This window comes from Perna viridis, chromosome 7 (assembly GCF_037379345.1).
Source record: "Perna viridis isolate PV_CMFRI_1.1 ecotype Kerala chromosome 7, ASM3737934v1, whole genome shotgun sequence".
Classification (NCBI taxonomy): Eukaryota; Metazoa; Mollusca; class Bivalvia; order Mytilida; family Mytilidae; genus Perna; species Perna viridis.
The window spans coordinates 3,283,527-3,311,169 of NC_142451.1; the positions used below are offsets into that span (position 1 = coordinate 3,283,527).

Here is a 27,643-nt window from a genome sequence, read left to right on the forward strand (position 1 = left end):
CTTCCTGTAATTTGTAAACATTAGGGATCCCGATCATTGGAACCTTTGATCATGTTAATTATCAGAATCAAAGACAGAAAATTGGAGTAATTTAACTAGAGCCAATGCGACGAAGTTTATTACACTGAAACAACTCACAAGTAAATTGGTGTGTCATGTATTAATGATACCAACTGGTTTGTGTAACACTAACAGTATCAGTACATGTAGCTGTAGTCATGATCGGTACACAGGGGCTTGCTCCCACAATGAAATATGTAGCCCCACTTGTATATGCATGTAACCTACACAAGGGTATCCCAGATTTGGATGTGCCTTGCTTCAACTCTTTTTTTTCAAAATAAAATCGAGTATAGCAATCACTAGACAAATGATGAATCTAATTAAAAAAACACAGGTATCACCAATAAATACTTCTAATTAACAGGGATTGAATTTCAGAATTTTTTCCAATAGCTAAATTTAGCAAGTACTGAAAATTTACAGTCGCTAAATTTACGTTTTTTAGGCTATTTCTGGACTTTACCTATGTTACATACAGAATTCCACTAGCAAATTTTAGCAAGTGGAAATAGTTTCTACTAGCAAAATTGAATTTCAACTTGCATTTAGTGAGTATTCCCCCTTAAATTCGATTCCTGATTAAATCAACACAATGATTTAAACATTCAAACTCCATATTTCTACAATCACTTGGACCAAAAGTTAAACCACTGTGACCTTGACACTGCTAGACAGACAATAGAAAGCATGGGAAATTTGCGTTCCTAGTGTTATCAAAATTAAGTACTTCTTCGTCTTAGGATCAGGCGAAATGTGAATAAGCTGTGGCAAATGAAGAAAAAACAATGATTTTATTGCATTAGCCAATTTGTACTTCATAACTTCCGGAAATAACCATCAAAATGTTTGTGAAGTTTGCCTTAATAAGCAAAATTTAGATGAAATGCACCATGCAGGGTTGCCAGGCAGGAAAACGGGAAAAGGCCCGGAATTCAATAAAAGGTGTTCCCGGTCGGGAAATGTCCAGGAAAACACGAAAAATAGAAAAAATCCGGGAAAGATCCTTGAACCTGAAATCGCGGAAGTTGAATTAAACTTCAGTTACCTCCCTTACACCAGTATTGTTTCATCCCACAAATGTTTGTCCCAAAGTATCAATAATATGGTATTTTATGAACATTTTTGGGGCGAGAAATAAGTGACGATCTGACCTTTGGCAAATTGGGTCTTTGAAACATTTTTTTAAATGCATCACCGCTGATTAATATCGATATAGACTTTTTTCAAAATGCAGCACTTTAAAACGTGGTGAAACTGAAAGCAGTGTGCCAAAACAGTTGTGGCTAACACAAATCGGAATAAAACATTGCATTCCAAATAGTGTTAAGATAAATTCACACATATAGAAGGATGATGCTGTCGTTTCATGTATTCACTCACTTCTTTCTAAAAGGGTCATAAAAATTTATTTGGAAGAGAGAACATTAACATGTGGTAACCAGTTTACAGAGTTTACTACAGATCAATGCTGCCAAGAATTTGTATCTGCAAATTTCATAGAGTCACTACAAATTGAGGGAACACTATACCAGTCAAACACAGGCACTTGCAGTTATTGTTAATAACCCTAAGTTGATACAATTTCATCTGACCCCAAGGTGGACTCACAATTATTATGGTTGGATTAACCTGTATAATGAGTATTTTCCTAAGATACAATTTGGTCAGGACTTGATAAACTTAATGCAATATGTGAAATACAAATATTCTTCTTTGTACAACAACATGTACAAACATGCCGCCCAAATGGCAAGCATGGACCTAGTAGACAGTGATTGTTCAACTATAGCCTACTTGACTTCAGAAGATGAATATAGTGATAAAGTTTTTATGAAAGTTAAAATGTAAGTAGCATAAACACTTGATCAGCAATAAATGGATATTATTGATGTTAAAATATGAGAGAAAATCAAAACAGAAAAATAAGTAAAAACAGGGAATGTGTAAAAGAAACAACAACCAATGAAAGCTGCAGAACCGTAGCTGTAGGTCATTTTCCTAATTTTATGATATTTGCAGACAGTCCACCAATATCATAAAATTCGCAAAAGGACCTAGATCTACAGTTCAGCAGCTACAACCAACAAGCGAGTAATATACAAAATAGGAAGCTTGGTTTTTCATTGTGATATGCATGTAAGTAAATTATACATGTACCCCCTCTACCGCCTACTTTTTCTTATCATGATATTTCACGACGACGATCAGAGTTACAAATGTAACTATTTTTTAATTAAAAATTTAGATTAGGCTTACTATTAAACCCCAACGACGCTATATTTTCCCTACCGCCCTAATCTTATATGATGTCAACAACAAAAATTTAATAGAAATTTTGTGCATTGTAGAGGTTCGAAATTGCTTAAATAATTGAAATGGCATGGACGTGGTTACAACAAGTTCAGTTAAAAATAAATAAATATATGAATAAAATCAATTAATGAAAAAGGCCTTTCCTGCTGACTAAAATTGTGAAGGAGACGTTACCAGAAACAATTTTTTAGGCCTTAGTACTATTGGGGACAACACCAAATATGTACATGCATGATTATTTTGTGCTTTGCCAAATTTTGGAATTTTACATATTTTTTCCAAAAAAATTTTCACAATTAAGTACAGCGCCTTATCGGCAAGAGAATAATGCTTATGCCATCACTATGTATGATCCTTCGTCTTTATCTTTTGTTGTAAATAATAAAACAGCATAATTGTATTTTGATATTATGATTTGTCTTTGTAGATGATATGTACTTTCCAGGATAAATGGGAATCAGAATACACAGACTGGTTGCAGAAATCTTCACCTCATTTAGCATATTGTAAATTATGTAAAAAAACAATAGGTTTAACTTCATTAGGACACTCAGCCCTGTAATCACATGCCAGAGGCCAGAAGCACAAAGAACGTAATCACATGCCAGAGGCCAGAAGCACAAAGAACGTATAGCATATATCAATTCACAAGTAACACTAACTACCATTGTTACACCAGATGCTGGAAGTTCAACAAAGGATACTGAAGCAGCTTCTACATCAAAATCAAGTCTTGCAAGCATAAATATCTTGAATTATGTTGCAAAGTCTGACACGTTAACAGCAGAAGTGTGGTGGTGTTGGAATACAATTGTTTCAAATCACTCTTTTAACTCAAATGAAAATATTGGTACTGTTTTCAAAAATATGTTTGTTAATTCTGGTATTGCAAATGATTTTTCATGTGGTAAAAAAAAACTATGTATGAATGTGTATTTGGAATTGCTCCATACTTCAAATTGTTATTAGAAAGAAAAATTAGGGGTGTGCCATATGTTTTACTTTTTTGATGAATCGTTGAATCAAGAGTTACAAAAAAAGCAACTAGACATTTTGGTTAGACATTGGGAAGATGACAAAGTTGTAAGTTGATATTATATATCAGACCTTTTAGGGCATGTTTGTGCTGTTGATTTAGTACATATATTTGAAAACAAAGTTGAGCAAAAATTGGGTCTAACAAACATTGTTCAACTCTCTATGGATGGACCAAATTAGAGACTAAAATTGAAAAAGAATATAACACAAAGATGATTAATATAGGATGTTGTGGGTTACATACAGTGCATAAAACTTTCAGGGCTGGTGTAAATGCTACCAAATGGGAGATTTCAGATCAATTATCATCTTTGCATACTTTATTTGAAAATGTCCCTGCAAGATGAGAAGATTATGAGGAGTTAACAAAATCTAATGTTTACCCACTGCCATTGGTAGAAAATGTTTATGTTATTGATAGGGCTGTACAGGACTTGCAAAAGTATATAGAGGCTGTTGATAAGAAAAAAATGAAAAACACAACATTTCTCATGATAAAAATGAAAGTTACTTTGACTAGAATAAAAGTTTGGGAATAATGCACTTAGTGTATGAAATGAATATTCGAACAAAATCCCAAAATAATAAAATTGGAAATCGTTATATCTTGAATGGGTCAGCATCAACTAAAATTGTGTTGTAAAATATTCATCAATGGTTAAATTTTCATCCATGGAGAGTCCTGCTGGACTAGTTCTTTTGCTTTTGGGTTTTTTTTTCACAGACCATAGATCTGTTCATATTTTTTCAACTGCGTAAGGAACATAAATAGTCTGAATTTGCTCTGACATTGCAACCTTCTTTTTTATATTTGGATATTGATATGTCAGGTTTATAAATCAATATCCAACTAAAAAGAGGAGGGTTGCAGGGTCAGAGGAAATTTGGACTAGAGCTATGGTTTCACAGCTAAACATCTACACATGTGTGACTTTCGGTTTATTTTTTGTTTATGTCTTAATCAGTTTATGAATGTATTTTTCTGTGTACCATGCAAACTATTTAAACGAGGATTAGATGGGATATCCTGTATTTGGTGATTGTTATACTGGTATAAAATTTGTCCAGTAGTCACTGAATACTATTGGGAAATTTTTTCTCAAGATTTTGTACAATATTGGCATACCAGTACTCGAATACTAGTATTGTTAATAAGATAATAGTATAGTAATTTAATTATGAAAATGTGGTATTGCATGTGGTGTGGATTTGAATTAAATTGAATCACCAATAACCTAAAGATTAAATAAAATAGAATATTTTTAATATCAATTAATGAGCCATTTACAGAGCATACATGACATACAAAGATTATAAGACAGTTACAAATTAAACTTAATGAAGAAAATGAATGTTTATACATAGTCTATGATATTGGTACAAGGTAAACTTAGTCTATGATATTGGTACAAGGTAAACTTAGTCTATGATATTGGTACAAGGTAAACTTCAATACAACATTAAAGTGCTGGTACATGTATATAATAAAGTAGCTGAAAAACTCATAATTTTCATCACCTATTGGGAATTGCCTTTGACTGTCTCCTCATCTCCAAACTTTGCGAAACATTTGAGAAGTTCAATAGTTTCTTGTTCAAAAAGTTATTTTGATTCATTATTTAAATCTTCAAAGTTTTTATATTTTAATATGTTTTCTGAATATATATCATTTCTAATAATTTTATAAAGAGTACATGTACATTCTTTTGCAGAATGAACTTCATCTTCAACTTTATCTAAAGTACAAATTTACAGTATTGGTATTTTCTTTTCATATCATCTGTAAGTACTTTTATTATAAGTTACATGATCCAGACTACAAAGGTCTGTTATGAGGACTTTTTATTCCTTACACATTATGAATTATCTCCTCACTCGCTAATAAAGAGCACTCTGTTTTTAGAATGACTAGTGATGGGCGGTAGGAAGTGTCTCTGTGGAGCAGGTTGTATTGTGCGGACCATTCATACAGCATTAGTTATTGGTGTACCAGCTTCGTTTCTCTTTACTGACTCTGGTTGGTATAATTATACATCATTAGAGTTGGAGAAAAAGCTACTCTTTATCAGTTTGTATGGTATACATAAATGTTTATAAAGTATTGTGTTGTTATAGCACATTTGTATCGTGATCCAAATGTAGATTTTCCTACATATGTATTCTAGGTATTTGTAGTCTTTGATACAAATTACATGTTACATTCTTTCAAGTACAAATGTACTCCTTCTGAAATATGTCTTTTGTTTTTAAATCCAGTATGCACTGGAATGTGCCACATATGATAATCATATGGTGCTCAATTCATATGATAACCATATGGTAATCATATGACAATCATATGATATTTAACATATGATAATCATATGATTACCTTATGATTCGGATATGTTAATTTTAGCTTGAAACATATGATAATCATGTGATAATCATATGTAACATAAGTTCATCACATGGTACTCAATTTATCATTATATGATAATCGTATGATGCAAACCATATGATTCTTATGTGTGGCACATTTGCCTGTGTATGTCACATAATTTCAGCATCACATTTTCACTTTTTGTGCAATAAATTTTACCAATGGGTGTTCTAGAAAAAAAAGAAAGTTTTATTTACTACTGAGGCATGTATTTTATTTCAACTGAACATAACTACAGTAATAATGGAAGCTGATATTATGTTAATCATGTGACTATTAATGTTGCTTAGAAACAAAAATGTACTATGATTTGATAGAGAGTATGTTGAATAAAATCACATTTAAAGACAAATGATAAGCACAGTTTTAGTATTTTCCTATTCGTCTGCAAAAATATGCAATGAACAGGAATTGTTATTTCATGGGAAAATACCTGATGTTTTCATTCATATTTAAGTGGAGTATATTCTTTCCTCGTGTCTAATTAGATTCCTGCCTTAGTGTCTAGTCAAAGGAAAGAGAAAATATTGTTGTAAAAAAAATTCTTAAGAAAACTGAGGTATTTCACTAACGATGTATACTTGTTTTATCCATTTAGGCACATTTTTGAGAAATTTTTGAAAAATATTTATGCAATTGACTGGAATCCACTGTACTACATGTACATACTTCTCTACTCTCTTGTTTTATAGCCAATTATAATTTAATGTAATCAGAATGGATATAGATCATGTATTTTGAGGTACCCTGATTTTCTGTTTCACATATTTGGTCTGTTTTCTTATGAATAAAGACTTAAAAGTGTTTACCATTATATGTAGTTTTATTAACTGTATATTGGTAAAGTTGCAAATAAAATATACATACACCTGTTCTAAAGATAATTTATTTTGCAGTGCTGAAGAAAGCCTTGTTAAATTTAGATGATCCTGTCTACGGTATAGGATATGTCTTGTTAGTTTGCCTGTCATTGATCTTATATTATTTGGCATGTTTAACAGATCCTGGTTACGTTCAGAAACAAAAGGTGTGTATAAGGTCCTTTACTGTTGACTACTAGGATATCTTTAAATCAAATAAGTAGGGGTGACAAGGAAGTAAAAAAAAAATCACACAAAGACACTTTGAAACATGCAAAATTTTATTTTACTGTAATTTGAATTTTTTTTGTGCAATTTATGCATTTTGCAAAAATTTGAATTTTATGTTGGAAATTATCGACAAAAAGATCTTTGTTCTAATTTTTAATGTCTTAATTCATGATTTTTGTCCCCTGAAATAGCAAAGTGAGGACAGAAATGCTACAAAGCAATCAATATAAAGGTGAGATCATTGTAGACCTGTTACAAAGCAATCAATAAAAAGGTGAGATCATTGTAGACCTGTTACAAAGCAATCAATAAAAAGGTGAGATCATTGTAGACCTGTTACAAAGCAATCAATAAAAAGGTGAGATCATTGTAGACCTGTTACAAAGCAATCAATAAAAAGGTGAGATCATTGTAGACCTGTTACAAAGCAATCAATAAAAAGGTGAGATCATTGTAGACCTGTTACAAAGCAATCAATATAAAGGCAAGGTGAGATCATTGTAGACCTGTTACAAAGCAATCAATAAAAAGGTGAGATCATTGTAGACCTGTTACAAAGCAATCAATAAAAAGGTGAGATCATTGTAGACCTGTTACAAAGCAATCAATAAAAAGGTGAGATCATTGTAGACCTGTTACAAAGCAATCAATAAAAAGGTGAGATCATTGTAGACCTGTTACAAAGCAATCAATAAAAAGGTGAGATCATTGTAGACCTGTTACAAAGCAATCAATAAAAAGGTGAGATCATTGTAGACCTGTTACAAAGCAATCAATAAAAAGGTGAGATCATTGTAGACCTGTTACAAAGCAATCAATAAAAAGGTGAGATCATTGTAGACCTGTTACAAAGCAATCAATAAAAAGGTGAGATCATTGTAGACCTGTTACAAAGCAATCAATAAAAAGGTGAGATCATTGTAGACCTGTTACAAAGCAATCAATAAAAAGGTGAGATCATTGTAGACCTGTTACAAAGCAATCAATAAAAAGGTGAGATCATTGTAGACCTGTTACAAAGCAATCAATAAAAAGGTGAGATCATTGTAGACCTGTTACAAAGCAATCAATAAAAAGGTGAGATCATTGTAGACCTGTTACAAAGCAATCAATAAAAAGGTGAGATCATTGTAGACCTGTTACAAAGCAATCAATAAAAAGGTGAGATCATTGTAGACCTGTTACAAAGCAATCAATATAAAGGCAAGGTGAGATCATTGTAGACCTGTTACAAAGCAATCAATAAAAAGGTGAGATCATTGTAGACCTGTTACAAAGCAATCAATAAAAAGGTGAGATCATTGTAGACCTGTTACAAAGCAATCAATAAAAAGGTGAGATCATTGTAGACCTGTTACAAAGCAATCAATAAAAAGGTGAGATCATTGTAGACCTGTTACAAAGCAATCAATAAAAAGGTGAGATCATTGTAGACCTGTTACAAAGCAATCAATATAAAGGTGAGATCATTGTAGACCTGTTACAAAGCAATCAATATAAAGGCAAGGTGAGATCATTGTAGACCTGTTCTTTTAAAAGTAGATAAAATATTTTACAGACAAAAGGAACTGTCAACAACAACAAAGGATATGTAGATAGCTCTGGCTCAGAGGATAATGATGAGGAGGGTCACATGATGAATGTAGATAGAGAAAAGTTATACAGATACTGTGACTATTGTGAAATGGAGGTACAATTCATACAAACTTATCATATATTCAATAAAACAAATTGCCTTGGTGGTCTCAGTATAGCGTGCTCGCCTCGAGTCAGGAAGGTCATAGGTTTTGATCCCCAACTGACTCTAAAATTAGTTGTCACTGCTTCTTCCCTGAGCCTGCAGTATTACTGATGACCAGTTGGCTCAGAGTCAATATAATATGTCCAAGACAGGTGACATACCTTCCTGTGGGCTGTCACTTCTGTGAGCTAGCTCAATAAGGATCCAGCTCAACGTGTTGGACTAGTACAAGGCAGAGTCTGTTCAATTGGTCAAACGTTCTTGTCCTGAAATGCATGTATTATCTATCATATGACATTAAACCATAATCAATCAATATATTCAGGAAAACTGGTCTAGTTAAAACAGAGATATTTCTTTATACAGTTCAGGTGGTCGTAACATAGTGTGCTCACCTTGGATGAGGGAATTCAAGGGCTTCATCCATAGTTATACCAGACTGTCAAGCATGCATCATATATGTGATCAAACTGTAAATTTGTTGGCCAGAAATAATGTTTGTTGGAGAATTTGTTGCTTCTGTGAGCTAGATCATTGAACTCTTATTCTCTTGCCCACCATTTCAGTTTATAAAGGTCAGTTCAGTTGATGAAACCTTATTGTCCTTAAATGTTTGAAATATTTGCCAATAGATGTAAAACTACAATCATTCAATAATCAGGCTTACATTTAAGCAATTATTTTAATGCAAAGGTAAAATGTTTTTATATTTTTTAAAGAAATTCAAAAGTGATGACAATCGTATATTTTAATAATTCAATTAAACAAGTCATTTAGCTTTTCATGATCTTTGTCCAAACTATAAGATCTCTGTAAGAATCAGACAGAGGGTGAATCATTGTGAAAAAATCTAATTCAAAATGTTAAATGAAATGCATTAATGGGATTCATTTCTTATTTAAGTGTCATAAATTTATGAAGTGCATAACAGTTTCTTCATTGAAGGGAGATAACTTACTTTTCCTTATCATTCTATTGTAACCCGTCCTCCTTTGACACTTCTAAGATTAACAAACTGTCAATTTGTATCCAAAAAGACCATAATCTATGTGCCTACAGTATGTTCATTTTTCTGAGCATAATTATTCATAATTTTTTTTTTCAATTTTGCCTAATTGATTCCAGCACTAAACTATTATAAACAAAAATAAAAATGATAATAAGAACACTTTTTCATTGATTAGTGGCAGCATTTCATGTCTGTTGAGAGAAAATTTCCTGAAAATCAGAGAAGAACAATATAGAAATATTACATTCTTTTATAAAAACAGCAGTGGTACTAAAGTCCTAAGTGTTTTTTAAAACCATAGTAGAATTTAAATTTTTTTCCCCATAACAACAGCAGTACATGTGTATAATGTGTTTATTGAATAACATTAAAAATATCAACAACTGAAAATACATTACATGTGTATTCCAACAGGAACAATAGTGATAAATGTTTTTTTAAAACTTATGCTAGAAATTTGACATGTGTTTTCCAGCAACCAATGAGAAGTAAGCATTGTGAAGATTGTAATAAATGTGTACGTCGTTATGATCACCATTGTCCTTGGTTAGAGACATGTGTCGGAGAGAGAAACCATAAATATTTCTGGTTATTCCTGGCAGCCATGTGTATACTCATTCTTTGGTCTCTACTTATTACTTGGTAAATATTTCTTGTCTGTAGATAAAAAATGTCCAAATGAAGTCTAAATAACCATGATGTACCATATCATCTGGACACGAACTTAAATTGTGAAAGTGGGTTTCAATTTTCATGGGTAGTCCAATTTTTTGTTTTTGTTTCATGGGTTTATGAGTTCATGAATTTCATAATAGCATCCAATTTTACATTTTGTTGGGAAATTGAATTAGTGGTTAATTTGAACCATGAAAAAACAATGAAAATTGATATCCCTTGAAAAATACATGAGTTGATATCCCATAAAAAACACAAAAAATTATATCCTGTGAAAAACACAAAAATGATGTCCCATGAAAAACATAAAAAATTATGTTATATAAAAAACACAAAAATTGATATCACATGAAAAACACAAAAATTGATATCCCACAAACAAAACTTTTTTGCAATAAAGTTCTCTAATTAAAAGAAAAAAGAACAAATATGGTTTAACACAAACTATAACTTATATACAAAATAGCAAACTCTGAGATCACCAAAAGATTGCATGAAGTGTAACTACAGGTTTAAGTAAGCTCTAAAAGGCCCTGACAAGAAAGGTAATAAGATCCATTGTAACAGAACAATTCACCATTATGGAATATAGACAAGAAGATACAAGGATAAACTAAGAAATTAATGCTTAAAAAGGAACAAAGTCTAAGGTGTACATTTTAGGTTACCTTGGCATTTTTCATCTCAGTCTCTTTGACATATTTACTTTTTCCATATGTTTCCTGGTATTATTAATATTGTGTATATAAGAAAACCCTAATAAATAAATTTCCCAGCAAATATAATGTACATGTAATTTGTAATAACCTCAGACATAATGCAATTAAAGGAAATATCAATGGACAGAAATTTCTGGATTAAAATCTGTTGTCAGTGATTTTAATTAGATGATGTACCCGTGATAGGATCACTCTTACATAAATCTTAAAAATCCAAAGAGAGTACATTGTACTGTTCCAAATGGGAGATAACTCTGTATGTTCTGAGTGGACTGATAAACACATATAATGGTATTTTAATGTACTCCATCCATGCAAGACCCTACAGGCTAGTCAAGGACCTTAAAAAAAAAACCTTAGTAGTTTAATGTACTTGTAATTGTTTTTATAAGATATAATATTTAATTTAAGGATTCAACTTTATTCATAGGGCTTTTTTTCTACATAACAAAAATATTTTTTGAATTGCATTGTAATTTGGAATGTTTATATCCCTTTTTTGAATATTCATTTTATCATACATATGTATTAAATAAATAATCAGAATTAAAAGAGTCATTGTAAATCTATATTTGATTAATGAAGCTAAGTTTTTTTATTAATTGTAGGAATACCTTTAAACATCAACTGACATGGAGAGAGTGGTTTAAATGTAATATAATACTGGTGTTAGATACAGTAGTTCTCCTTTGTGGAGGTATGAGTGTTGTTGGATTGTTCTGTTTCCATAGTTACCTAATGGTAAAAGGAGCAACAACATGGGAAGTTGTATCAAGGGAGAGAATCACATACCTCAAATATCTAGACTATGATTTTAATCCCTTTGATGAGGGATGCCTGAGAAATATATTCTATTTCTTGACAAACTGCAAAACAAAACGATGGGAAGTGGCCTATGAGAAAAAGGCAAACATGGGGAAAAGGAAGAAAAATATTGTATGACAGCAGTATTAAATGGGATTTATTTACTGATAATTGTTTCAAGTGATTATGTCATTTATTACATTATTTAAATGGAAAATAAAGTAAATTACAGCTTCATGTTCTTTTAGCAACAAATTGAGTATAGTAGCAAGTCTGGCTTAAAGGCTGCATTTTGATATGCATATGTTCTGTAACACAGATGCCCATTAATATTCCTTTCTTACAGTTCTTTCAAATGTCCGGTTTTTGCAGCTCAGTATTTTTCTCAATATTGTATTCCAGTTCTTAAAGAACTTAAAGTGGTCCTGTTGTGCATATTATTGAATTAATGGGACCCTATGGTTCTAATGTCTTACAGTACTAGACACCTATGAATCTGAGTTTGTTCATATGTATATTAAAAGTAAGTGTAAGATCTAATCTATGTGGTGTTCTTCAGTTAACATGAAAATGAAAGTATAATGGAGGTCTCAATGGAACAATTATTTTATCTAATTTTAATTAGATTTGGATTTTATCATTTTTGTGAAAATTGCAATTGACTTTAAATCATGAATTAATTACATCATTGAATTTTTATCATTTCTGATTCAGGATTTTTTTCAGAATCACTTAAGTAAAGCACTGAAATGATAAAATTACAGAATTGTTTTGCTCAATCTGTTATTTCTGATTGACAGTGAATTATTGGAATAAAATGAATATCTGTTTGTTTGTTTTGTTGTTGGCCTTCACTAGTATTTTTTTTTATTTTGACCATTGCCTCACTTTCCCCTCCTAAAATCCAAGCTGTTGCCCCTGTATACAGTTTGATTAGGAAATATGTTACTTTATCTGGTTATATTTTATATAAACATTTATTATCAATCTGGTTAAAATATGTATTTCCTGGTTTAAAACTGAAGTACATTACACAACTCTGATTACCATCTAGACCTGGTAAATATAGAATCTACAACAATAGCGAGTTGATTTTGAAATTTCTTACATTGAGAGAAACAAATTTTCATATTTTTAATATCAAGGCTTGCCATGATATTTATTAGAAATATGAAAATTTATTTCTCAAGACGAGAGAAATTTCAATGAGCATAAGTTGTAGATTCTGTTTGATAAATTTTTCAAAACGAAAATCATCAAATTGCAAATTCTCCTGATATCTAATTTTAATGTCATGGTTACTACTCACAATCATGACTTGAAGTTTCCAATTATTTCTAAGGCAACTTCTGGGATTACAAAGTCTATTTCTAAAGACTATAATTATAATATGACCAGCAATAAATGACAAAATTTCCTGAATTTTGTGTACATACTTGCCCCAAGTTCTAAAGGTTTGACCTCAGGGCTCTGCTGTCATATCAAGCTGTGCCCAGTCACACATTTAATTCCAAGTTGATAAGATTTGTAGATCTCCTTGGTGTTATGATTTATAGGTTATGGTAATTTCACATTGATATTATGATAGGATAATTAGCTGGAAAGAGTAAATAACCCAAATATAATCACAAATGCTGCAGAATACCAAGATTTATAAAGGGTACAGAACTACACGAGTTAAATCTCCAAGCGCTTTTTGCATATGTAATTATTTTTTGGTCCTTCATGATAACCAAATGATTATCCTATTTTTTTTAAATTTAATTAATGCTTTTTTTTTTTGCAATTTATAATGTTAATACTTCTCTTCTGACACTGCTGAACCAATTCAGAACTTGGTATGAATCTTCCTTGGGGTGTACTCACCGGAACTGACATGGGGATTTTTTATCCATTGCAAAACATGCCTGTGGTTACTAAAAATAGAACATAAGGGGTCAGACAGTAGTTTTTTGCATATATACCTCTTTCAAAACTTTTAACTTCTATAGTCACAACTGTCAAAGAGGGTCTGCAGTCTTACCACAACACTTGTTACTCCCGTAGTGGTATTAATTCAATGTGGATCCTGAAAAATTTATTATTTTAAAAATTTATTAATCTTTCAAAACCTCTTTCAAAACTTAACTTCTATACTCACAACTGTCAAAGAGGGTCTGCAGTCTTACCACAACACTTGTTACTCCCGTAGTGATATTAATTCAATGTGGATCCTGAAAAATTCGAAAGATCTTTTGGAGACAATCAGTTCAAGACAATTATTTAAATATAATAGCATTAAAACCTATGAATTTTCAACACTGTATACTTCTATTCCCCATACTCAGTTAAAATCCCGACTTAAAAACATTATACATCGTTGTTTTTCCAAAAAAGATGGTACACCTAGATACAAATATATAGTTCTTGGTAGATATTCCTCATATTTTGTAAAAAATAATTCAAAATCATCTTCCAAATATGGAGGAAGATGTTTACAAAATGCTGGAATTTTTAATCGACGGCATATTTGTCCAGTGTGGTGGACGTGTTTTTCAACAAACGGTCGGCATTCCAATGGGAACAAGTTGTGCTCCTTTACTTGCTGACATATTCCTTCACTCTTATGAGGCGGACTTTATAGCTGATCTGATCAGAAAGAAAGAATATCGTTTGGCTAGATCCTTCAATCTCAGTTTCCGCTATATAGATGACGTATTATCTTTAAACAATCCTACTTTCGGGGATTTGATACATCGCATCTACCCAAAAGAACTTGAGATAAACGATATACTACAGACACTGTGAAGTCAGCCTCATATCTTGACCTACACTTAGAAATCGATGGTAAAGGAAAACTATTAACCAAACTTTACGACAAACGTGATGACTTTTCATTCAGAATTGTCAACTTTCCTTTCATCTGTGGCAACATCCCTTCGGCACCTGCGTATGGAGTGTTCATATCACAACTCATATACGTTATGCCAAAGCTTGCCGAAACTACGCAGACTTTTTGTATCGCGCTAGAACTAACAAATAGGCTTCTGGGACAGGGTAATGTTGCTACAAGATTGAAGTCATCACTACAGAAGTTTTATGGTCGTCATCATGAACTCGTGGATCGTTATGGTGTATCCATCTGCACCATGAAAACTGATTTATTCAACGGGTTATAGTTTTCCTTTCCTCGTTTGTCTACCCCGGACTTGACATTTTATGAGCAACTGGGCGGGTATTTCTAGAAAAGCATAGGGCGCTTACCCTGCCGGTGCACCTGGTCCGTGCTCCCAGTTTTTAGTGGAGTCCGAGTGGCTCATTTGCTTTTGTTACTTTGTATGTATGATTTTAGTTACTTTATGTTCTTTGTTGTGTATGTCTGTTTTCCATGTCTGGACTTTGTCCCTGGATTACATTCTTTTGATTACCGCTAGAACCTCGATTACGCTTTCCTAAACTAAATGGTTTAGCCAAATTCTGACACAAGTAAAAATGTTAAGCATGATGAGATCTTTGTGCAGTTAAATTTCCAAGTGATTCTGCTTTAGCCATGTTGGAGTTATTGCCCTTTTACATTCTTAAAGTTATTACTTTAACATTTTTTTTCCTCAGATACTCCTGGGCAGAATTAAAGGAAAGTTGATATGAGTGTTCCTTAAGTATTAGTATTAGAAATGTTTAACCAAGAAGAAAACATTGGCGCTTCTACAAAAATTCGAATGTGGCTTATGAGTGCAGGTGAGCCATTCGTGCTCCCAAGAGCCTCTAGCTCTCAATAATTTATTGTCATCTCCTTTAAATTTTATGATTTGCCGGTTGATACACTTGTATTACAAATCATTCAACAAGTTAAATAAAGTCAGCCCCACAACAGGAAAGTGTTATGAACTTATGATGGGAGAAAGTACGGAGTGAAATCACAGAATTTATTTCTCATGTGATTTATTGAAATTAGTTACACAGGGAACAAAAGATCGTTCACTGTTATTTATATGATTGTTGTAGATATTAACACTTTACAACTGAATTAGATTATACATAGATTCAACATCATATAAATTTTTCAATAGGAATATTTTTTAAAGGTCAAGATTTTAATCGAATAGTTTAGAGCCAGATTATTTCAAGGACATGTGCAATTTGCTGTTATCATTAGATGGGTACATATTTTAAACTTATGTTCTAATCAACCAATTTAGAGGACTTGTGAAATTTACAGTAGATAGTTACATATGTTAACCTATCTTGATAAGATTTGTTGTCATTTTATATATTTTCGTGGTCTGACATAGGTCAAAATCTTATTCAAACATGTAGAAGTCTCCTAACAAAACCATTCATGTTACATGTATATCTACGTGTGAGTAATTAAAATAAGTACACATAGGTCATGAAGGTTCAAACTAATACATACTGAATTTCTGTATCATATGCCATATAAACTTGCAGTGTCTATATCACCAAAGGGTTACCGGCCTTAGGGGTGATATATATACTGAATATTATTTGCTGATATCTATATTGTATATCGTATCAACCGGAGACTCCTATAAAACCCAAGGGCCACTGACCTGACGTTTGATACTGCATGTGATACTGACTTAGACATGTCATGTTTATTCTAACATATATTTTAATTTTACTTCAAGTAGAGTTCCGAGTAGAAGTGCGATATAGCGTAAGTGAGATAGGTCTAGGGGTGCGATATAGAGTATGTGAGATAGGGTTTAGGGGTGTGCTATAGAGTATGTGAGATAGGTCCAGGGGGCGATATATAGTATGTGAGATGGCTCGTTCCCATTTCGCCTTAGCTGTCAAATTGGGTAGATAAAGTTTTTCCCATTTCGCCTTAGTAAAATTTGGAGTGAACTAAGGCGAAATGGGAACTTGTGTACATATGTAATTAATTGCTACTTAGTAGCAACTAAACCTTACATAAACATTTTACAAGATCAGATATGTAGATCTTTATACGCATTTTACAAGGTCGGATATGTCGATCTTTATACACATTTTACCAGATGGGATATGTAGATCTTTATATACACATTTTAGAAGATCGAATATGTAGGGAAACCTAGCCGGGGCTAGGCGCTCTGCCCACAGAGCAACTAGGTTGTGTGCGTCAGGTGGTGGAATGGGGTACCCCTGGCGTGTTACATGCTGGGGTTGTCAGGCAATAATACGGAAAACCTGACCGTAAACCATAGAGGTGCACCGTGTTGGGGAAAAATGCCACGTTCCTCGAACGTTAAAGAACCTTGCTGTGGTATTCGATAGAAGTAGGAACAGTTACACTCCGCCTCAGGAGGCTAAATTGCCCGACCTTTCCCATCCCTCCCTTTTTCCAGTGGCAATAAAAATTTTTCGACCCTATTATCCTTGGTGTCCCATCCCTTTTTTTTCTTTTCATCATCATTTCATGTTCATTTTATCATCCATTTCATGTTCATCGTCGGAATATAGCTGAAATATTGTTTTGCTCGGACTTTAAACCCCAACAATCAATCAATCAATCAATCGGATATGTAGATCTTTATACACATTTTACAAGATCGGATATGTAGATCTTTATATACACATTTTACAAGATTGGATATGTAGATCTTTATACACATTTTACAAGATTGGATATGTAGATCTTTATATACACATTTTACAAGATCGGATATGTAGATCTTTATATACACATTTTACCAGATCAGATATGTCGATCTTTATACACATTTTACAAGATCGGATATGTCAATCTTTATGCACATTTTACAAGATCGGATATACAGATCTTTATACACATCAAGATCGGATATGTAGATCTTTATACACATTAAATCAGATATGTAGATCTTTATACACATTTTTCAAGATCGGATATGTAGATCTTTATACACATTTTATAAGATCGGATATGTAGATCTTTATATACATTTTACAAAATCGGATACGTAGATTTTTATATTCTGTATTGGTATCGGATATATAGATCTTTATACATATTTTACAGGATCGAGGATATGTAGATCTTTATATACACATTTTACAGGATCGAGGATATGTAGATCTTTATATACACATTTTACAGGATCGAGGATATGTAGCTTTTTATATTCTTTGTTGCTATTATGGTTATTTCATTTATTGTTTTGTTCACATGTTTAAGAATGACATCTAATTGTGACACTAGCATACATGTACTTCAATGATTAGAATTGTTAAAGGATTTTTAAGAACAAAAGTGAGACAAGTTACAAGCTTTCAGTATAAGCAAGTTAACCTTAAGTTAAACGATGTTTAGCTTAAATTATTTAATTATCAATTATTTATGCTCCCAAATAAATAATGTCAATTTATTGTTATTGAATTTGTAAATAAATAAAGAATATGCAGATTGCATGTTCGTAATAAGTACTTTGATAATGACTTCATTAGTTCAATCCAATACTCATTAAATTTATTTTTAAAATATCATATTTCATTTTTTAACTCTATTTTTTTTCTTTATTGGTCCCTGAATGGTATGTGTACTCATACAAGAAAAATAAAATTCCATATATTTTATTAGTATATATTTTTTTTTAATTTTGAAAAGTTTTCAAAGATTTTAAACTTATAGCTTAACAAGAAAAAACTGATAGAAATTTATTTTTTGATTATTTTGCCTTAATCATGGTAACAACACCTCACTTTGTTTTTGCAACAAATAAATATAAAGATTTCCATTTCGCCTTAGTACCTTTTTTCTCTTTTTTCACCTGTAATTCACAGCTAAGGCGAAATGGGAACACACCTGTGAGATAGGTCTAGGGCAGGGATATAGTGTATGTGAGATAGGTCTAGGGGTGTGATATATATAGTATGTGAGGTAGGTCTAGGTGTGCAATATAGAGTATGTGAGATAGGTCCAGGGGGCAATATATAGTATGCGAGATAGATCTAGGGGTGCCATATAGAGTATGTGAGATAGGTCTACACAGGCAAAATTATTTCACATGATTTTCACACGAATTTTACATGATTTTCACCTGAATTGTGCAAATAAACTAAGTGACAGAGTTCACGTGAAATTCGAATAAATGGAGCCTTCACACGAAATGTTCACATGAAATTCGTGTTTAGTGAATTTCACATGAAAATCATGTTAATTTCGTGTGAATTTCACACGAATTTCATGTGAAGCTCGATTAACATAAATTTCACGTGAAAAATATTTGACTGTGTAGCGGTGTGATATAGAGTATGTGAGATACGTCTAGGAGTGAGATAGATCTAAGGGAGGGAAATTTGACATAGGGTAAAAGATGAAAGGCTTAGAAAATAATGTATAATGCATATACAAAAGAATATAACAAGAGAAAACGGACAGCCGGACCCCTTGGACGTTTTTAGTGGAAACAGAATTTTATTGAACTTTAAGTGCTGGGCATTGTTTATTTTATCGTTTTAAGATTTCTCCGTATCTATAGTATCTATATATTAATTGATTGACATTTATTTATTTGTAATTGACTTTGGTCGCCCAATTGTTCTTTAATCCTGTTAATCTTTATGTTTGTCATTGAGCTGAGAAACCGCCCCAAGCAAATTTGTCAATATAGCAATTATCGCTAAATGATATAATACCTAAAAAAATTTCGGAATGTTGTAAGTGTTTTATGATCCTCTGTAAAAATATAGAATATGTTTTTGTCTAGTTGAATCGAGGAGTCTGTCCCTGACTTCCGAACTGTACACATGTATTTTCACCAGCTGTAAATAAAGTTGTATATAGTGTACTGGGACTTTGCATTTATTGCATCTCATGCCGTAAACCGTCAATTATAGACCATATGCATAAAGACTGTGTGACCAGTCAATTTGAAGGGTTATAAGTACATGAGAATAGGTATGGTGTATTTGTAATACATACATTTTAATCTAAATGTATGATATATATGCTAACTATCTTTTATTAAAAAAAAATCAGATACTCTGATGTATTTTATTTCTGATTTTTTTTTCAATAAATAGGCTTATAAACACAATTTAATACAATTTTGGATAAAATCGATAAATCAAGCATAAATAATTGTTGATGAGGAAAAAAGGATGGTATCGGTTAGAAAAAATCCATGCCCGGAGTGCCTATATGGATAGGAGTAATCATGGGAACCAAGGTTCTAGCGGTAATCAAAAGAATGTAATCCAGGGACAAAGACCAGACATGGAAAACAGACATACACAACAAGGAACATAAAGTAACCAAAACAATACATACAAAGTAACAAAAGGAAATGAGCAACTCGGACTCCGCTAAAAACTGGATGCATGGACCAGGTGCACCGGTAGGGTAAGCGTCCTCTGCTTTTCTAGAAACAACCACCGAGTTGCTCATAAAAGTCAAGTCCGGGGTAGTCGAAAGAGGAAAGGAAAACTATGACATGTTGAACAAATCAGTTTTCATACACCGTAAAGATTCACGAGTTCAGGATGACAACTATAAAACTTCTGTCGTTGTGACTTGTAACAACATAACCCTGTTCCAGAAGCTAACTTGTTAGAAACGCGATACAAGTTTCGGCAAAGCTCTGGCATGACGTATGAGTTGTGATATGAACACTCCATACGCACGTGCTGAAGGGATGTAACCACAGGTGAATGGAAAGTTGACAATTCTGAATGAAAAGTCATCACATTTGTCTTACGTTTTGTCAATAGTTTTCCTTTACCATCGATTTCTAAGTGTAGGTCAAGATATGAGGCTGACTTCACAGTGTCTGTAGTATCCTTTATCTCAAGTTCTTTGGGGAAGATGCGATGTATCAAATCCCCGAAATTAGAAATGTTTAAAGATGATACGTCATCTATATAGCGGAAACTGAGATTAAAGATCTAGCTAAACGATATTCTTTCTTTCGAGAAAAAATGAGAAAAAAAAACAAGAAAAAACTATGAAAAGTAGATGGATAGGTCTTGAAGTTATATCCCTGGTTGTAAGAAAGCCTATAAAACTATTGATTGTATGAATATGAGATGAATGTTCCAGCACTGTATCATGTTAAATTTATTTTACTATGGGATTGTTTATTTGCAGTAATCTGCTAACATACTGCCACAGCTTTATTAGTCGTTATAACCAACCCCTGTGTTTATCGAAGAACCAGACTACCGCGCTACACGGCCAGTTCTGTAACATAGTATGGCAATATCCCATTATCCACACCCTATGGTCCATTCTGTTACATTGCTGTGGTCAGACCTCAATATCCTAACACTGTCGATTTTTCGGAATCTTTGCCGAGACCAGACCTCTATATCTTTACTCTTTGACTCTCTGTAACGTGGCAATATCAGACCAGGGTTCGGTTTCATAAAACATCTCAAATTGTGATTTTCCTGAAATCCTTCCTCATGTCAAATTTCAACCAATTGAAATTGAAGATTTGAGGAATAACACAGGAATTGAGGAAATTCTCAAATTGAGATTTTCCAAGGCCATACCTCTATACCCTACTCTTTGGCACTTTCTGTAACATGGCTATGTCGGACCAGACCTCTATATCCTATTTTTTTGCCCTTTTGTAAGATTGCTGTGAACAGACTTCTATACCCCGACTCTGTGGCCCTTTCTCTAACATTATTATGACCAGACCTCAGTACTCTGACACTGCGCTCCTTTCTGTATTATTTTTTTGTGACCAGACCTTTATTCACCGACTCTGTGCCCTTTTCTTTAACATTGGCGAGCCATGACTCCGTTATCCTTTTCTGTAACATTTTTGTGACCAGACCCATATATCCACACATCTGAGTACTTTTCTTATTGATAATGTCAGTTAAAATACCAAATCTGTAGTAAAACTCTGTTAAATATCTTACTTAGCATTAACAATGCTGTGAGTGCTTTTCAAAACACCTGAGACTTGATTAAAGAGCCATTTAGATACTTAAAAGATATCAACCTCAACCTCTAACCACTATGGTGAGCTTTAGGGTAAAAGTGTGATTTATCTGGTAGAAATTCATGTAAGAGGATTATGCGTGAAATATTCTTACAAAACAACTGCTCCTTTCTGAAGTAGCAGTATCAAACAGTGCTAACAAGAAAAATAGCTATGAGATAGAAATGCCTTCATAAACCTTATGCGGAAACTTCATGTATGCATTGTGTGTGTGTTTTTTTAAATTGTTTGTTTTTTAAGAATGGATATTTTATTAAATACTCTGACAGCTTATTATATTTCTTAGTTACATTAAAAGTAGCCGCTTTGCAACATGCACGGAAACTCCGTGATTTAATTATCTGAAGATATTGACTAGGACTAGTGGTAGCGTAGGTACATTTTGTGATATGGGTCCTCTGACGCAAATTTAACACAATGAGTCAATTTTGTGAAGATTTTTGTCAACATATTGTTGTAATGCCAATTGATTTTTGCACCTCTGTTAGCAAAGTTCTTAACTAATTGTTCAACGTGTAACAGTTATTTGCTGATGTTAGTTATCCGAACAGTCTGATCCGGGGATATCACATTATTGTACCGATAGAATGATGGTCTCATTGTGGTGTTATCTGTCTACAGAAGTGCAGAATATTGCAAAGAATTTTAGAAAAAAATAGTTTCCCTTGCTACTATTCTGCTGCCCCCCTAAACTCCCCCCCTCAAGAATATCTTGTTTCAAGAACGCTTTATCTGATCATAGTCAAAACAATATTTTAAACGGGAATAATTGTGAATACTCTTCCCATATTGTGAGGAATAACTGTGAATACTTTTCCCATATTGTGAGTACATGTTATTTCCCCCTTAAATACCATAATATTTCAACGCGGAATTCTTGTAAATCGTAGAGAACGAAAATTGTCAAAAATTTACCAATGTTAAACAGCACGTTGGAAGTGCGTTTTAATACAGTATTTTAATATTTTTTTACACATGGTTCCTGCTTGTTATGTTTACCACGCCTCCTCCATTATTTAAATTTAAAAAGATCAAACACTTGACGCATTGCATGTTTTCAATTCATCTTCCGTGTATCGTATCAGATTTTAATTTTCGATAAAGTGGGCTAAAATCACGGATGTTTGGATATTTAAAAATAAACAAACATTTTGAGAAGTTATAGTACGGGTTTGTGATTTTTACCTGTTAATATGAATGGTCCTAGTTATTGATCTTTTAATAACTTGTCATGCTAGTACCGTTGTCAACTGAGACGCTATCGCAAAACATGTTCAAAATCATGTTTAAACACCTCACAGGTTTTTGTTAAATAATTAAAATTTGGAAAACCAATTCTGTATTACAATTGTGGTCATACATCCGTACAGAGCTATCGTTCAAGTGTGCCTGGCTGTTAAAAGACTGATAATTCATACATTGATTAGAAATACTTGTGATTGTGCAGTTGAGGAATATAACATCATGGCCTTTTATGAAAATTGGAGAAAATCTTTAATTGGATTGCTATTTGTAATATTGGCGTTTGCTGTAACGAAAAGTGTTTCACAGCGAGTACTAGAAGTGCCGTTGTTAGAAGTAGGAAACTTATGGTATAAATCCATATCAACCAATTCAGTATTATCTTTAATTTCAACACATCTAGATTTTTATTCTATTTATACATATATTGTGCTAACTGCAACATGTGTGGCTTTGTATTACTTATACCAGTTTTTCTGTGTGCCGCTGAACAGAATTCGTATATTGGGAGATCTTGGATACATAGAAGATGGAAAATTCACCATGAAAGATATGGCTAACATTGTAAGGAAATCTCGAATGGTCGGCGATGTACCCCCGGTGTACCCGAATGGTTGGTTTGGGCTCACAGAAAGTTTTCAATTAAAAAAGATGGAAACCAAAAACATACAGGTGCTAGGTAAGATGTAGTTATGTTCATTTGAAAAATGTTCTTGCTCTTATTATACGTTTTTTACTTTTGTTTGTCTTATACCCTGTTCCCACCCCAACTACGCTTTTTTAGAACTCTAAGAAGACATTTGTACTTATAAGGATCGGCGCTTTACCGAAGGTTTTCAGAAAATGTTAAGTTTCTAGTTATTACGTTCTTTCAGTGGTTGTCCAAAGTAGATGATACACATGTAGTCCTTAGCCGACTTGAGAGACAAGGAAATAATTAATACCATTACGACTAATCCAAACTCTTAGTAAATCAGATATCCCTATACTGTATTTAGTTACCAACGGTAAGATATGTATATAATATCATTTAAAATAATAAAGTGATAGCATAAGCCCACTTTTTAAAGTGGAATATTGTGAATGTTAAACGTCATACGATCTAACCAAGGTGTAAGGGAGTTTGATTTAGTTTTTTTTTTAAATTGTTATATAATTATCTTTTATTAAAAAATGAGATTATGACGATAATAAAATCTTACATCCTTTTATGAAGTAGGGCATAAAAATGTGATGTAAACACGACGTTTTATAATAAATCATATGTCAAGGTAAACTAGAGACTATTTCCCAGGCAGTTGTTATACCCGTTTAAGATATTTGGTTTTAAGGGAATACAAACATACTTTTATCATAGCTTGCACCTAGGCTGACCTGTTGTCCAGATATCGTAAACCATAAAAAAAATGTTAGTGGCTTCCGTCTGTCAAATTATCGATCGATTTGTAGTATATTTATACATAAATAATTAACATTAACAGATATATTATTACCTGTAATTACAATGTAATTAATCAATGTAATAATCAATGTATTTTATAAGTATATAACTTTAATAGACTAATGTTCATAAAAGTTATTTCTGTACACAATTCTGAATCAGTGAGAAACAGGTATGACGAGGGGAGAGATCCTTATTACGTTAAAGTGCAATCTCGGATTTTTACAACATATAAATCTATCAAAAAGGCGGTCCTTCTAAAAATCGACTTGGTTTAATAATACAGTATTATTGCGGAAGGTTTTCCATATTGGCTTAGTTTTTGGTCCAAGGCTAGCCATATTTAACTGAGGTATAGCCGAAGTCAAATATAACTCGCGGAGGACCAATAACTCAGCCAATATGGAAAGCAGTTTCAGATATGTAGTCCACTTTCGTAGGAAATTCTTGTAAATTTCGTGTATTTTTATGGTTAAAAATGACCAATTACAGCTTGGAACCCGCCTTTTAATGAAACGTTCTCTGAAGATACAAAAAATGAAAAAGATATGAAAGTCATTTGAATACGCGTAATAAGTGGTAAATCTGTGACATCAATGCTCATCCCCAGGATTTGTAATGCACGGCGTCGTATGACCTGTAACCCCCACTTGTATTTGGACTAAAATAAATGTGAATCTGTTCGAACTTACATTGTACTTTCCATCAATCAAATACAAGCTTGTTCTTCCCTGTTCGTTTCTAACCTTTCTATTTAATAAGCTTATCTAATAAATATCTATTTTTACTAAACACTAAATCTATAGACATTACACTGCCACGGTATTACCAAGAAGGCCATACATTCTAAAAGAGAAAATAGAAAAAGGGTTTACAATATTTGAATAAACGGTTAATTATTTTTTTCTTTAAAGGATTATTTCAAAATGTTCTGTATCTTGAAATAAATTTTGATAAGCTGCTTTAAGAAAACAATATTTGCACGTTTTGTAATAATTTAAAGTTGAAATATGTTCTGTCTGGTAACTAATTATACAGCTGATTGATAAAGACACATATTAATATTACATTTCATTATACATATTGTAATTTGAATATTTAAGCTTTTACGAAACACAATTTTTTTATCTCCTAATTCATAAAATTGTACACTTATTTAATCGGATTTATGACCAGTCAACAATCAGAATGGGTTTGAATCAACTTGCTCATTCGCATATTGTAAAAACAAAATTATGACTACGTGATTTTTGTCATGCCTTCCAAGATTAAACGGAGTTTTTTAACCTGTATTTTATTTTCAATTTTAAAGAGCAAGAGACCAAATAAACTGCTATTTATTCCTATATCCATGAATCGGTATAATTTAATATGCCAAGTTGTCACAACAACAATTAAGCGACAAATTGTCATAGATAAAACTTCATATTTATTCTCTGCCAGCACTATCTTAGGGCATAGGTAAATGTCACCCTTTTCTCTTTGTTGAAATGCTTATAATTAGGGTAGTTGTCACATCTTTTCTCTATATTGATATGCTTAGGGCATAGGTATTTGTCATGCACCCCTTTGTCTATGTTGATATGCTTAGAGCATGGGTATTTGTCACTCTTTTCTCTGTGTTGATATGCTTAGGGCAAGAATATTTATCACCCTTTTCTCTTAATTTATATAGGACATGGGTATTTGTCACTCTTTTCACTTTGCTAATATCCTTAGTGCATAGGTATTTGTCACGTCTTTTCTCTATATTATTATGATTAGGCCATGGGTATTTGAAACCTTTTTCTCTTTGTTGATAAGCTAAGGGCATGGGTATTTGTCGCCATTTTCTCTTAGTTGATATGCTTAGGGCATGGATATTTATCACATCTTTTCTCTTTGTTGATATGCCTAGGTCATTGGTATTTATCACATCTTTTCTCTTTGTTGATATGCCTAGGACATTGGTATTTATCACATCTTTTCTCTTTGTTGATATGCTTAGGGCATGGGTATTTATCACATCTTTTCTCTTTGTTGATATGCTTAGGGCATGGGTATTTATCACATTTTTTTCTCTTTGTTGATATGTCTAGGCCATGGGTATTTATCACGTTTTTTCTCTTTGTTGATATGCTTAAGGCACAGGCATTTATCACATCTTTTCTCTTTGTTGATATGCTTAAGGCACGGGTATTTATCACATCTTTTCTCTTTGTTGATATGCTTAAGGCATGGGTATTTATCACGTCTTTTCTCTTTGTTGATATGCCTAGGACATGGGTATTTATCACGTTTTTTCTCTTTGTTGATATGCTTAAGGCATGGATATTTATCACATCTTTTCTCTTAGTTGATATGCTTAGGACATTGGATATTTATTACGTCTTTTCTCTTTGTTGATATACTTAGGGCATGGGTATTTATCACATCTTTTCTCTTAGTTGATATGCCTATGACATGGGTATTTATCACATCTTTTCTCTTTGTTGATATGCTTAAAGCATGGGTATTTGAAACCCGTTTTCTCTTTCTCTCCTCTCTGTAATGTTGTAAGTCGAATCAAATCTTCCATGCAAAGATTTCCGTTATTCCGTTTCTTACAAATTACTCCTGTTCCATCTTCAATTTAACCCGCGAAGATGATTTTTTCCTATATCAACAACAACTTGCGACATTTGTCGGATCGACATGGTCTCAGGTTTGATATCCAACAAACCAATCAATTGTAAATTACGTTACAAATGATGCTTATTTACTTAAGGCGATAAAACCTGATACTACAGTGGAATGACAAATCCACTAAATGTGTTGATAACGGGGTTGGATACGGTGACCTTATGACTTGACAAGTTCGTACTACCCAGAATACTTAACTGCATGGACATCGTTGACAAGATGTGCTAAATTGTTAACATTTACCACGATTGGGTATAAACTTTTTATTGAAAGTGGATTATGATGATTTTTCAAAGGAGTACCTAAAGGGAAGATAAACTAAGAAAATACTTGCCATTATGTAATTAATATACAACGGTGGACTTTCCTTCATTTATCGTTCTTAATATTTTTTTCCTTTTTTGGTCGTATCATACTCATAATCTTATATGATTTTCTCACCCTTGTCCTAACTTCTTTGATGAAGTTTAATTGTCAGTTCAGCTTCAGTACGTACATCCTAGTGTT

General features: G+C 32.6%; 2 protein-coding genes and 1 long non-coding RNA gene across 9 annotated transcripts in view; 2 read left to right on the top strand and 1 right to left on the bottom strand.

Moving 5' to 3' along the window:
* LOC148610985 (palmitoyltransferase ZDHHC12-B-like) lies at nucleotides 1–12,705 on the top strand. 5 transcript variants are annotated; one of them, XM_088590986.1, is made up of 7 exons: nucleotides 1–148; nucleotides 5,127–5,196; nucleotides 5,318–5,431; nucleotides 6,733–6,863; nucleotides 8,486–8,617; nucleotides 10,153–10,319; nucleotides 11,680–12,705. In XM_088590986.1, the coding sequence occupies exons 3-7, from the start codon at nucleotides 5,329–5,331 to the stop codon at nucleotides 12,011–12,013; spliced, it is 867 nt and encodes a 288-aa protein (XP_088447112.1). In that variant the 5' UTR covers nucleotides 1–148; nucleotides 5,127–5,196; nucleotides 5,318–5,328; the 3' UTR covers nucleotides 12,014–12,705. The 5 variants fall into 5 exon arrangements, with proteins under 5 accessions (XP_088447112.1, XP_088447111.1, XP_088447107.1 ...); XM_088590985.1 differs by lacking the exon at nucleotides 5,127–5,196 and having other exon boundaries at nucleotides 1–176; XM_088590981.1 differs by lacking the exon at nucleotides 5,127–5,196.
* On the bottom strand, nucleotides 10,195–25,220 carry LOC148610986 (uncharacterized). 3 transcript variants are annotated; one of them, XR_015924031.1, is made up of 3 exons: nucleotides 25,168–25,220; nucleotides 13,678–13,791; nucleotides 10,195–10,334 (listed from the first exon to the last, which is right to left on the bottom strand). It is a non-coding gene; the product is annotated as an uncharacterized LOC148610986 (long non-coding RNA). The 3 variants fall into 3 exon arrangements; XR_015924032.1 differs by lacking the exon at nucleotides 25,168–25,220 and adding an exon at nucleotides 16,269–16,326; XR_015924030.1 differs by having other exon boundaries at nucleotides 10,197–10,334; nucleotides 13,742–13,791.
* The window catches only part of LOC148610987 (cholesterol 7-desaturase nvd-like), a 26,695-nt gene continuing 21,896 nt past the window's right edge, over nucleotides 22,845–27,643 (top strand). The window contains exon 1 of the mRNA XM_088590977.1: nucleotides 22,845–23,713. Coding sequence (XP_088447103.1) covers nucleotides 23,257–23,713 — 457 coding nt within the window. The 5' untranslated portion in view covers nucleotides 22,845–23,256. The remainder of the gene's footprint in view (nucleotides 23,714–27,643) is intronic.

Coding starts and splice junctions, on each gene's coding strand:
- LOC148610985 (XM_088590985.1), top strand. CDS start 5,329: ATGGGCGGTAGGAAGTGTCTCTGTGGAGCAGGTTGTATTGTGCGGACC. Junction 5,432..6,732: donor GTTTCTCTTTACTGACTCTG/GTTGGTATAATT, acceptor TTTATTTTGCAG/TGCTGAAGAAAGCCTTGTTA. Junction 6,864..8,485: donor GTTACGTTCAGAAACAAAAG/GTGTGTATAAGG, acceptor AATATTTTACAG/ACAAAAGGAACTGTCAACAA.